Raw genomic sequence first — 12,991 nt, 5'->3', positions numbered from 1 at the left:
GAATCTCCAGCGTCAGGTATGCCTGTGTTCAAATGTGTATGCTTTCAATTTCCGGGAGAGTTAAAGCTCCACATGTTAAGGGTCTTAAAGTCTTGTTCGTCAGATTGAGTTCACTCCACCAATCTCACCGGAAATAACCAAACATCCCGGTCTTTTCTAGATCGTTCGAGAGCATGTTGGAGAGTTCAGTAACGGAGAAGAAGGTATTTCTTTCCATCAGTTTTGAGAAAGTAGAATGTATTATAAGTTCCTCTCATGTACGACTGTATAGTATAAACAATGAAGAACGCTGTCGGAGTATTGTGATAGACCACTCATAAACTTCGACAGCAATCTCATCTTTTCTCAGCCAAAATTAGAATTTTAAATAGAAATATATCAATCACACATTACTATTTTCTGCCATTGGTAATTTACAATCTTTGATGTATTTTATTTATTGTGTAGAAATTGATGAAAAACCAAGTGCACAATACATAACAACATACTGTAAGTTTGAAATACATCGGCTTGTATTCAACATACAAAAAGAAATATACCAGTATAGTACAGTACATAGGAACTTGAGGCACTTATACATGACCATTACCAGCTACCCTATGAACTGAAGCTAAACAGCATGCATATAGATAAATAGATATCCTTCTCACGAAGATTTCCAATCATTTTGCTTTCCAGCCAATACAGTTAGTCTCAAATAAGGTATAAAGGGGAGTGTTAATGATCATTAAGAAAGATCTTCCCTTTACCCTTTCCGCCCATTTTGCCTGGCAGTATGGAGATTTTTCTCCTTCAAACCAAAAAAAGTCTATGAAACAAGGAAAAGAAGCTTACACAAGCTTAACTTAGTTAGCTATTTTGCTCTATGCTCCTGTACAACGGACGAATTCCTTCTGGCAATCTGAACCCCCTACCCAGCACTATGTCCCCAATAGACGCATCTTGCTCTCGCTTGCGGAACTGCTGCAGATCTTGAGACATGGAAATTAATTTATACAGCCAATGAACAGTTTAGATTCACTATTTTTATTACAGCTCATAATTTCACATCCTGAAGCAGTTTTGTTCCCAGAGTTGATGGAGTCGGCATTTGACACTTTCGGACACTTGTGCTGTGCAGTTGAACTGCATACAGAGAGCTATTCAGCGGCACGAAATCCATTGTCGAAAAACCCAAAAACATGACAATTTTAATCAGGACTCCAACACTCTCCTCAATTTTTGGGCCAAAGCTGTAGTTCTCAAGCGGATTGCAGGAGAGGAAACTAGATGCCCCAACTTTGCGAATAGAATGGGATGAATTCGCATGTCCGGGGGTGTTGGCAGCTTCTGCAGCGGATGATTGCATTGCCTATTTTTGAGAGCAGTGTGACAGATATATCAGTAATATCAGCGATTGTAGTTCTCAGATTGCTCTACAAAATACCAAAATGCAGATGTATCGAATTTTCCGCCATGAAAGGACCTGCTTCCTGAACAAGTAAGTCATTATCAATCTCCCTCGGGGTTATATTTGAGTTTGTCGAGTCCGGGAGTAGATTTCATCTCCGACGAAATCATACCCTGCCGTCGGCCCTCACCTTTCAAGATCTCTTGATTGATCCTTAAAATAAAACGAATAGTCCCAGGTTTGTTTTATTCCCCCGCACGGGTCATGAATTCATTTGGTCAACCGATCCAAAGCAACTGTCTGACTTGGAAATGAACGCTATCCTGTTTCTCAGCACGTAATTTGCACTCAACCATACGGAAGGCGTATCTTTAGCATGCGCCTTTGATCGTAATATTTCGGTCCCGTTTCTCGACTATTTTTAGTATCGATCGTCTTCAGGTAAGGAGCGAACCCTCGTATTTATCCCACTGGAGATGCATCGCTGAAGAATGCAAGTTCCCTCGGGTCTCCAGCGTCCCGCCCATTCTTGCTGGATGCATGTTGACCGAGGCCAGCGAATCTTCACCAGATCCCCTAATCTCGATCCGCTGGACGGGCGGCATTAGTCACTCGTATTCCAATGTGCCAAATTTTTAGCATGTTTATTGACCATTGACCATTGACCATTGACCATTGACCATTGACCACTGACCACTGGGTTCGCGCTTTGTTTAATGCTAGGAATTGTAATTGTCCTAGCTTCACTGACTTGCTGGCCACTCACGCTTCATGAGGAGAATTAATCATAATATGACAATTAATCAACGGGAATGCAGTTTTTGCGTACAAATCTTGGTTTCTCCATTTGTTCATTGAATGTTGCCCCATGGCCTGGATGAAAGGTACTACAGTTACATTCGAATCTCCTCGAAGTTTTCCACGTTTCGGTGTATCAACCTCGCCTCCTGACAATTACATCTTGAGACGTATATGGGAGCTGGGAAATTGTCGTTATTATTGACATCTCCCAATAGATCTAAGGTGGTGGCGCCCGCTAGAATCTCGAGGGATTCAATCATCATTTGCTTATAAGGTTACCTCCACCAAAAGCAATTCGACAAAAGACAAATTCTGGCTGCTTTGGCAAACATTAAAATAAAATCTGTGTACGGAGTAAAGCCCAGTTCAAATATGATAGATGTGCCTGCTGTGCAATGCATAAAACGGCTGAAGTTCGGGGTTGAGTATGTTACTCTACATCATGCAACCAGTACACTTTGTTCAGGGGCTGGAATGAACATAAAAGAAAAGGACCAGGGCAAATAAAGAATGTAAACAGATCCATGGATGTGAAGAAGGTCAGCGGAATACATACCGCGAGCGCATCATTGAAAGTGCCGTGGTTTCAAATATGGTTTAATCAAGCGAGATCAATGCTCATAACCTTATTACAAGCCAATGGATGTTCAACCCGACCCTTATACTACTTATCAAAGAAATCGAGAATTCAACAACCTTCTCCAAAGCAAAAAGCTCGGTATGCATTTATGCATCCTTAAGCTATCGATTGCATTGATCATCTGTAAAAAGCGAGGATTAAGGACCTCCCACGGATGTATGGAAAATAAGTCCTTCCACACTCGGAAAATCGATGAAAATATCACACTCGCTCACACAAATCCAGTCGTCACAATTGAAACGATTGGGTCTTTCAGAGAGGGCGAATTTTTGCAGCCAAGCTTTAGGCTGCAAGCCTCTAAACCCACACCATCTATTTTAGAAGGGCTTGCTGCTGGGTTGTAACGTGCGTACCGTCTGAATTTCTAGCCCTTGTAAGGACTTATTTACTACGCTTCTCTAGGTCTTCCAAGGTTTCCTAGTTGAATACTCGTTGTCGTTGGCCATCTCTCTGGTTGGTTTTTGGCACCGGACTGCAATATAATCCAATTGATGTACGGCGCCATTTGGCTTTGCATCGAGAAGTCAAACTACAGTAATTAAAGGTGTGAATCTTGGGAAGGGGAAAAAAGAAAGAAGAAAGCTAAATTTGAATCACATTCTGCATGTCTTCGGAATATTTTTGTGATGTGGTTCAAAGTGCATATGACGGGATGGGCGACGTGCAGCATCGTCGCACCGGATTTTGCTTCCAGTCCACTGGCCAATAGCCAAGTTCAAGTGTGATAGCAAAATGGAACGCCTGCATAACATCAAACAATCACGATTGCAAGGGCTTTTGTTTTGGCGAGACGTGTCATAATCATCATGGAGCTTCCTCGACTGCAGGCTCTGGTAACGGAAATCCCTTGCGTTGTTGGACATGTGGCGCCAACAAAGGGCAGTGAGCGTGATACATAGTTCAAGGAAGGGAGAATGTCATGGAGAGAGATGATCGAAAGCGGCGAATTAAGACTGTTGGGGGTAGCACAGCCATGTGCAGTACCATTGAGATGCATTCGATCTTTTGGTGTCTCGGCCCCCGCATACCAGAAATATCGCCGTCATTCTTTCCAATGTCTCGAACGCCCAACATCGACAAAATACGGAACCGATCGCGGTTCGCTGGGATGGAAAATACAACTGAGATTAAATTGAGCCTGATGGAGCGCAGCCAACTTCAAAAGTGGCCTGCCTAGCTCCCAGTGCATTGATATAATCCGTATGTAGAAAATTTCCCGAGCTACAAAAGATATGAAAAGAAAATTTACTTACTATTCAAAAATTAAACGGTTCACAACTGAAAGACTGACTTTAATAATAAAATGATCCTGCAAGATGATAACAAACAAAGCAATATCTTGGACGACATATCATTGGCTGAAACACGCTTCTCATGATTTGAAAAGGAGGAGTAAGATATGATATTAAATTTTCGAAAAAAACTAGAACTAGTTCGTTAGTTATAACTAACTAGTTATTCTGTTGGATTATATAATACTAGCTGAATTCTGTCCCGCTTACTGGGATAATTTCATTAATGAAAGCAAGAAGGATAAGAGAAAGGGTTCATGCGGTTGAGAAGATCTAGATGTCTACATGTATCCAGCCAGTGATAATCTTTCACATCTTAAGGACAAAAAACAAAAACAAAAAAAAAGAACATAAGACGACTGGCGCTCTGTCAACCGCGCCTGACACAATCCTGACAAGCAGCCACTAGACGTCCCGCGAACCAGGGCCTACCGTTACAGGTGCGTTTTCAGAGACAGAAGAATAGCTCTGGTCCTTGTCGATTCCTCCAATTGGAAAACCTTTCGGCAAATGAAGACAGACCAAGAGCAGAATACCAGCTAATCAGTAAATGCTCTGCGTAAGGAAAAAAAACCGAAATATGCGCAATAGCTAGAACATGGACTGTTCACAAGTTACATAGTCCGATACACATCGCCACTTGATGCTCGGTACTTTCGTCCGGAGCATATACATTTTTCTTGCTGAGTTGGTAAGTGCAGTATTAGTTCTATACTCCGCAAGTCACCTATTGATGCTCAATTGACCTAAATACTAGTAATATATTATAACACACCTCAAATTTCGTTCCATCGTTACCTTCGCTACAATACTGATAGCCCACTCATCTGTGATTTCTTAATTTCTTTTTATCACATTGAAAAACAATATCGACTAATCTCACCCTCCATTCATCTTTAATCTTTCATTTTTCGAAATGTAAAATTATTAAAGATAATTGTGAAACAGCCCAATCATTGGGCGTAGCTAATAGTGAATTAAGTAATTTACGAACTAGAACGAAGTGATCTTTAAGACACTGATTTGATTTTGCACCTGAAATTCCCTGTAGAGATGAGAAAGAAATACAATACAAAAACCATGATCAATATGTTAATTATATAGAAGACACTAAACTTTTGAGAACCCCAGTCCCGAAGATTAGAACTATCTAGAAGGTATTTTTTATTGGACATCAATGGATGCTGAATACAATTTCCATTGAATCTTAGGATAAGATGGCTAGCTTCCATGAATCCAGCACAGCCATTCCGTCGTAAACTGGTTGCGAGAAAGATCTGATTCCACCAAATGAAAATCGGTTGGCGAGCGACCCGGCTTGTAAATTGTGTGTTTCAACCGCTGGAAGATCTGCTGAATTGGCGAGCCAGGCTCTCCGGTTGGCTATCCGGTGAGTTACCCGAAGAAACCTGGGAAGCCCTTCAAAACGTCACCGTGGAATCCCCAACTAGGTATGTGGTCAGTAGACGGTTCCATGTCTCCGAGAATCATCCCCTTCCATGTGTCATAAACCCCACGTTCAAATCCATTTTTCTCGCTCTTGGAGTCAAGGGTGAAATGGTATCATGACTCCCAGCCACTGCTGGCCATGGCTCATTGGGACAAGCCTCCCAACACCATCGCCCTATGAGGCTAGCACAATGTATTTGAGTTCACCTTGACATCGGCAGGACCTCTATACACTCCCGTGTCACAGCTGTATTGGACGCTGAACTGCCGATAACATGTCCTTGGCTGAACTCCCGGCCTTGATAGTTGAGATCATTGAGAATGTTGGTTCATGAACAGAGCAGATACACGAAGCAGTGGGCTATTCATCAGGATGCCGTTGGATCACCACGAACGCTCGGTTTCACAGTACCCACCAGCCTATCCTCAGTCTCCGAATGCATGGAAGTGGGTGGCGATAGAAATCCGGAGATGATCCATACAAAGATTGAAATCACCATCGATCCATTAGATCAATTCCGGACCTTAGTTATTTGGGCTATGTTATATTATCATAGAATGAAAGATTATGAAGGACCCGATAGAGATCTTGGTCATAGATCAGACCTAATCCCGACAGAATATGAACAACATGCCTGATCTTGGTTGCGACCGGCTTAAAGTTCGGCAGGCAAATTATTTTTATTTATTTATTTATTATTTATTTTTTTGGGTCAAAATCAAGTCAATTTATCTTGTGCAGCCAGCAAGAGCAACGTGTGCACACGGCACGGAACCGCTTTCAACTGTGGTAATGATTCAGCGAGTCCAAAGGAAGAGCCCAAAGGGAATTTGACTTCCCACTCACACACATTAGGTAATAAAACCATACAAGCTTTCTTCCTTCCAGAAACACCCGAATCTCGAGAACTCAGTCACCCCTTGTTGACAAGCTCTGTCAACCACACTTGTGTTGGTTCTGACCTGACAGTGACTTGTGGCAAGGTGCAACCCTGGCCAACTTTTGAATCTTTCGAACTGTCGCGAAATCTTGGAACGTTTTAGTGCGCTCCGCTGTGGCCGTTGATCGTTGCTGTGCAGCCCGTTGGGATGAATTTTACGCCAGTTTCAAAACTTGTAATTTTCTTGACATGTTACACCGCTTTAACGTGTGATGAAATACCGCTTACAAAGCCGAGTTAGGCCGTGTGGCTTGGCGGTACGCACGGGGTCTGTTGAACCTCTTCTCATGATAACCATTATCCGCTCGCTGCGCGAGAGTCTGATATCTACTATGTATAGACCGGCACGTTAAGAGAAATGGACATGGGGCCAAGGGGTGCACCGCTAGAGTCAAGCGCTGCCTCGCTAAAATATTATGATATTCCGGCTTGTTCAAGCCACTGGTCTACTGGTCCTACTGTCTGGGATCTCGCATTGAGATTGCTTTTTAAACATCGCAACCCTGTGCACGCACCCAAGTCACTTTTCCATATGCGGCATGACATACGATCCATCGATCTTCTCTGCTGGGATCTATTCGAACGTATCTGCCTGCCCCACCTGGAAGCAAAATCGACGTCAAGGGCATTATTTCGCTTCTTAAGGATCCCTGCCTCCCCTAATCCTGTTGTCCCCTACCAGGCGCCCACACTGAATAAGGCCACTAGCTGGATTGACAACAGCGACCCATCAAGCTAGCCCGATTTTATCAGGTTCTCCGTCAGAGCGGCAACTTCCACCTGTTTATTGCGGGTTGAGACAATCAAAAAAGAACTGCATCCATATGGACATCCCAAGAAAATATTACGCCCATAATTATTTTGCTTGTGGCTCACTCACGGTGAGCTGGCAACGGGTTGTCGTGCTGCACCTTGAAACGTAGTTAAACGCCTCAGGCATTCCGTTGCCAACGAGGACGATTGATGGGCCGTCTTAGAACTCTCACACGCGGAAATTGGAACAAGTCGCTTTCGGTTTCCATTAGGAGCATCCATCTGATCAATGTTCAGTCCTGTCTTCAAAACCTGGGGAGAGGTAACTATGATCATCCGTATCTTGGACACTGATCATCGAATTTGCCCCGTCTGATATCAAAGAGCCTATTACTACTATAATCATCGGTTATTATCATTAACTTAGTTCCTTCAATTATTCTTACTCTCGTCGTTGTACCCGCTGGAGGATCTTGTTTTGAAATATCGATTGCTGGAAATACGCCGAAACCATACGCCACCCGATACAATACATACATCACTCGTAAAATACAATCATCCCTCCAGGACCGGGGGATGCGTTTTATTACGGGGTACGTGTACCTTTACAGATTCAGTCTCAGCCCGTCTGGGCAGACGTACGGTACGTACCATACTGGACCTGCCATCTGCATCTCTGGCTCACGCAGACGTCGTAGTTCGAAGCTGTCCATCTTCTTTTAGTCCACTGTCCACCCCGTTTTCTGCTCGCTCTCTCCCACCACTCTTTTGCATTCATCTTCTTGTCCGGCAGGTCGATTTTGCATGCTTCTGTCCTCGAAAGTGCCTTGCCCTACTCGATTATCGGTCGAGAGCTTCCATATTTGGTTCATTGCCCCCCAGTTCACCAACGACCCATATTCTGCTGTTTCCCCGGCGGCAACCTTGGTTCTATATGGTAGTTCTTCCAGAGACGAAACCCCGGTAGATGTTGGTTTGGTAGCTTCAGGCCTGGTTTCCTGGGTAAAAACAGGAGGTGATTTATTTATTACTACTTGTTAAACCAGACAAAGCAGAATTTGTTGCACCAACTGATCTGATCTGATCATTTCCGCCCCGCCGCTCCAGATTGGGTTGCTCTCCTGTCAATTTTCTTCACATAAATCTTAAGCCGCAGGCTCCCTCTTTGCCCATATAAACGAACAAACCCAAATTGCCTTTTGACACTGCCTCCGGCCCCACAGCCGCCCCAGTTATTATTATAGTGCATTCCCATCCCTTCATTCTGTTTCGATCCCAAATCTTCTGCACTGAACGTGGAGAAAAGATCCGCAAGGAACAGCTTCTGCTTTTTTTTGCTAGGAGATAACCTAATGCTCTTTTCGATACGATATATTTGTCTGTTAGCCTAGAAAACTTGGCGTCGTGTGACGTTGGAGCACCCGAGCAGCTCTTCCCGCTCGGTTGAGATCATTGTGCAAGCAGAGAAATTGGTCGTCAAGCGGTTAGCGGCAGCAACTCCGTATGGTGCCCGGAGATTAAAGTGAAGGCAGCAAACGTTTTTGGGACTTTCTTTGGGTGGGGGGGTGATAGAGCGTATCTGGTCGGTTATGTCGGTCTGATTTCGCCCAGGAGCTCGACGAAGTCACAAATATATCCCGGGCAATATGGTCACAGTGGATACGGGTAGGTATCTGCCCGTCTATGGAGTTTCAGGGTCGACAACCGCACCATTCCAATCACCGAGAGGAGAAGAGGACGGTATCAAGGAACTTCGCGGCGGCTTACATCATGGCGATGCACATAGAGATTCTTTACCGTCAATAGGACAGCTGGATTTAGAAACCGCCAGCAAGGACCGTCAACACAACAGTGCACAATTCCCATCCGCAACGGCAGGATTGTCTGTTTCCAGTTTGACAATGGCCAATCATCCAGGTCATGCCCCTTTTGGCTATATGACATCTGCAACACCTAGATCGACTCTAGGCGGATCCGCAGAGGCCTCTCCTGGAGACATCAGGTATCCCGGAGACGAAAATAAGGAACAGAAAACCTCCAGCGAGCCTCAGCATACCGTTCAACGACAGTCTCTCCCTTCTATACACGAGGCATTAGGCAGCCACACTCTGCCCTATCCTCCTCACCCATCTTCATCTTCCTCTAACCCAGGACACCCACCTGTATCGATTTCTATCCCGCCGACTGCTGTTGCTCGTGTGGGTGCAGATGTGCCTTCTGGTCCTCCCAATCCGTTTTCAATCTCATCATTATTTTCAAGGGATAACCCATTCAATGCACATTCGAGTGTCCCCGGCATACCTCCCCGTCCCGAAGGACAGCGAGCGAGCTTTGCTTCAACCCACTCGCAGGAATCTCACAATCGATCAGTCCCATCCTTAAGCTCTGGGAAATCGCCAACCCAAAGTTGTAAAACAGGGACACCTTCGCTTACAAACTCGCAATCTTCCACTTACGAATTCAGCGCATCACCTTCTGCGGCGCTGATGTCTTCGCACCCTTCGTATGCACCATACCCACAACAAGCACCGTATAGCGGCCCAGGTCCTAACACTCCACCTTCGATGCAGTACCCTCCTGGACCTTATGAAACACGACCAGGCTTGGTTCACCCTTGGAACCAAAACGGTATCGATAAGGCCCGCATGGATCAACAAGGGGGCATCAGGGCAAGTAATGGCACCGCCGCCCCTCACAGCGAAACTGTTAAACGACAGCTTGATGTATATGATGTGGAATCGTCTTATCATGAGGTAGGTCTCTTTTCTATACTTCGGCATAACACTCTTGGTTAACACTTGAGCAGATTATTGAAGCTGGTAGCAGAGTAGTTGAGTTTGCTAGACATTTTGGTGCCAAAGCCCACCAAAGTAATCGGTCTGGGCCTGTTGTAGGGTTGATACCGCAATTATCGGAGATCGATGATATTGCACAGACGATTCGCCGAACATCTGACGCCTTGGCTAGGATTCGAGGGCTGGCTGTTGAACAGGCGTTAGCGGATCAGCAGGTGGAGCAACGAGCTCAGCGACAAGCTTACAAAGCTAACGGCGCGCGTAATGAGGAACAAGCAACTCCGTATCGGGAAGATTACAAAAGTGGTGGTGGATTTGCAGGCGGTGATACCAAGAAGCGCCGAGGGGTATGTATACTTTTTTTTTTTACCCCGTCTCTCCTGAACACCGTATATCGTCTACCTATTCAACGTACAACGTTAATTCTCCCTACCCACCCTGGGCAGAACTAACGACATCTACAGAAGGCGGCCCCACCTGGCCGATGCCATAGCTGTAATCGAGCAGAAACTCCTGAGTGGAGGCGAGGACCGGATGGCGCTCGAACTCTCTGCAACGCCTGTGGCCTTCATTACGCAAAACTAACTCGGAAAGCTGGCAATAATAAACATTCCTCGCTGGGACCAAATATCAGACCTAAAAACAGCGCTGAATCTCGATCTCCAACACGTTCTTAACTGCCGATATACCGTTACGTTCGCCTTCCTAATGTGTACTGTTAGTACCCAATGGAGTTAGGTATTGGGATTTCATCGTTTTCGTTCTCAAAAAAGCTGTGATATATCCAACTGGGTAGAACAGATTGGCGTTCTTTTTTTTTTTTTTTTTTCTCTGCTATCTCCTCGTTCTATTTTCTGGCTACATCCGCTTCTATTTTCCATTTGGTCGACGCCAAATTGTTGTTCCTCTTGTTCCTTTATTTTTCTTCACAAGCTTTCTATTCTTTCTTTGTTTATAATATCCTTGGGTCGGTCTATTGCCTGGTCGCGAGAACGCCAGCTTCCCTTTTTTTTATTTTTTAAACTTTTCGGGGGTTCCGGATATTCCTGTCGAAGGGGCAATGGGGGTGGGTTCAACAACGTTGCTTTTTCTGCTCTTGCAGGTCACCGTTTCATCGGATAGGCTTCATACTTTTGTGTTAAAGGGTTGGACATTGTATTGGCAGATAACCCAGGTGGAGTGGGCAACAAGATAACATTACAATTGTCAATTAATAACATCTATGGTTCTTTTGGGGATTTTTTTTTTTTTCAAAATTTTTTTTTTAATTTTTTTGGGGGCCTTGTTCTGGTGTAACCGGTCGATCTACGACATATCAGCGGAGATTTGGCGCTTGGCACAGTATCAGTAGGCACTTCTCTAAGAACTCAGGGTGGAAACACAACGGTTTTGATATCTATGTTGCTAACTTTATTTGAGCTGTGGGTGGGCCAGATAAATGTGATTCTATCATCTATCAGATAGTAACTAGTCTAATGCCTACTGAATACCTAATAAATAGCTTCTCTATTCATTATATTCAAGCAGAAGCACCTTTTTTGGTAGCAACTATGCAGAAAAAATTAATTAAATACGTTATGAGTTAATCTCCATCCTCGAAGAGTATGTGTAGGTAGTATACAAGAGTTACTGCAAGAATGCCAAGCTCGCTTCGCTTCTCATCCTCCAGAGCACTTGCCAAGCTCGCTTGTGGCCTGTTATGTAAGCGTAAATATCATGCCAGAGAGATTGCTATATTATAGAGCTCCCAAATCATCCTCATAATTAGTATCTACATACAAATCTCTATCATTATATTTGTCGTGATTGTGGTCTCTGCCCGTCTCACTCTTAAATTATCGCTATAATATTTATGGTAATCTCTTTTATCCCTAAATCATCTTTCTATCTTCTGCCTTCTATGGTCATGTGACCTATTTCTCCTTTTCGCGTTGTGGCTGATGCAACGACAACGTCGTCTTGACAAACAGTTGGTGAGCAAGAGGAGGTTGGACACAACAAGGAGTATGAATAAAGACCAGCGGGAGTTTCCATGATTTTTTCTTTTTCACTCTCCTCTGTTCTCAGCGTGCATGTCCTTTCGCTCGATAAAAGACTTCAACTGCAATCCAACTCAACAGGTTCACTTCTTTATCATGACCATGTTGAGCAGCATGATCATTGAATCGTCAGGAAACCCGTGAGCCTACTTGATGATTCCATGATCAGACAGTGACTCTCAGAACTACCAATGGATCACTCAGAGTGCAAGTCTACATCAAAACCTCAGCTATGTTATTTCATCCACCATGACAGACCTTATCAAATGTCTTAGGTGTGGAGTTTTGTGTTTTACCATATTGAATGTGAGGGCAAGTCGTACGCTTTAATGCTGGTATGTTGGCTACTTTTTCTTTATCCAAATTAACTCAGATTGTGATCTGTTTGCTATATCCTGGTTACATACCACAAACACATTTGTCCTGCATTTCTCAGCTAGGCACTGGCCATACCCAGGGAGGGATTTCTCATGCAAACTCAAAAAACATGAGAGGATACTGACAACTCCTTTCATTCATGAGGCCTGTGCTTTTTCTTGTCTTGACAGCATTGGGGACAACAGCACATGAGAAGTAAAATGTCATGAGTGCATTAAGCTTGATAACAATCAGTTCAAAGGCTTAGACAACAAGGATCACATATTCTGTCAATGAGCAATCATCAAGGATTTTCTTCCTGAGAAAATCAGCATAAGTGATATCTCTGAAGTACATCACAAAATACAAATAGCTTGTAGTGCTATGCTATGTGGCCTGATGATGTCAAATCCAAGAACTGTAGTGGCTCATTCATTGTGGATTTGGGTAGCACAGCCACTTACCCTGAAATCCATTGTTTCTGGTTGAGTACAAGACGCAGGTAGCGCTTTGCTGATATAGATCAATGTTTTA

General features: G+C 44.0%; 6 protein-coding genes across 6 annotated transcripts; 4 read left to right on the top strand and 2 right to left on the bottom strand.

Annotated features, from left to right (window-relative positions):
- Window positions 1-920: 920 nt before the first annotated feature.
- HCBG_05209 (uncharacterized protein) lies at window positions 921-2,245 on the bottom strand (the record flags this gene model as incomplete). The annotated part of the gene is made up of 4 exons (XM_045432258.1): window positions 921-963; window positions 1,134-1,351; window positions 1,845-1,980; window positions 2,220-2,245. The coding sequence occupies 4 exons, from the start codon at window positions 2,243-2,245 to the stop codon at window positions 921-923; spliced, it is 423 nt and encodes a 140-aa protein (XP_045287470.1).
- A 1,392-nt stretch (window positions 2,246-3,637) lies between these two features.
- HCBG_05208 (uncharacterized protein) lies at window positions 3,638-4,008 on the top strand (the record flags this gene model as incomplete). Its single annotated transcript, XM_045432257.1, has 2 exons — window positions 3,638-3,713; window positions 3,737-4,008. The coding sequence occupies 2 exons, from the start codon at window positions 3,638-3,640 to the stop codon at window positions 4,006-4,008; spliced, it is 348 nt and encodes a 115-aa protein (XP_045287469.1).
- A 1,332-nt stretch (window positions 4,009-5,340) lies between these two features.
- Window positions 5,341-6,211, top strand: HCBG_05207 (uncharacterized protein; the record flags this gene model as incomplete). Its single annotated transcript, XM_045432256.1, has 3 exons — window positions 5,341-5,378; window positions 5,494-5,581; window positions 5,912-6,211. 3 exons carry the CDS (start codon window positions 5,341-5,343, stop codon window positions 6,209-6,211), a joined length of 426 nt encoding a protein of 141 aa, XP_045287468.1.
- A 514-nt stretch (window positions 6,212-6,725) lies between these two features.
- HCBG_05206 (uncharacterized protein) lies at window positions 6,726-7,252 on the top strand (the record flags this gene model as incomplete). The annotated part of the gene is made up of 2 exons (XM_045432255.1): window positions 6,726-6,770; window positions 6,854-7,252. 2 exons carry the CDS (start codon window positions 6,726-6,728, stop codon window positions 7,250-7,252), a joined length of 444 nt encoding a protein of 147 aa, XP_045287467.1.
- A 346-nt stretch (window positions 7,253-7,598) lies between these two features.
- Window positions 7,599-8,138, bottom strand: HCBG_05205 (uncharacterized protein; the record flags this gene model as incomplete). Its single annotated transcript, XM_045432254.1, has 4 exons — window positions 7,599-7,662; window positions 7,804-7,869; window positions 7,918-7,971; window positions 8,002-8,138. 4 exons carry the CDS (start codon window positions 8,136-8,138, stop codon window positions 7,599-7,601), a joined length of 321 nt encoding a protein of 106 aa, XP_045287466.1.
- A 774-nt stretch (window positions 8,139-8,912) lies between these two features.
- On the top strand, window positions 8,913-11,298 carry HCBG_05204 (uncharacterized protein; the record flags this gene model as incomplete). The annotated part of the gene is made up of 3 exons (XM_045432253.1): window positions 8,913-10,019; window positions 10,073-10,408; window positions 10,526-11,298. 3 exons carry the CDS (start codon window positions 8,913-8,915, stop codon window positions 10,736-10,738), a joined length of 1,656 nt encoding a protein of 551 aa, XP_045287465.1.
- Window positions 11,299-12,991: the final 1,693 nt, after the last annotated feature.

This window comes from Histoplasma capsulatum (assembly GCF_000150115.1).
Source record: "Histoplasma capsulatum G186AR genomic scaffold supercont2.6, whole genome shotgun sequence".
Lineage (NCBI taxonomy): Eukaryota > Fungi > Ascomycota > Eurotiomycetes > Onygenales > Ajellomycetaceae > Histoplasma > Histoplasma capsulatum.
This window is presented reverse-complemented; position numbering and strand designations above follow the sequence as displayed.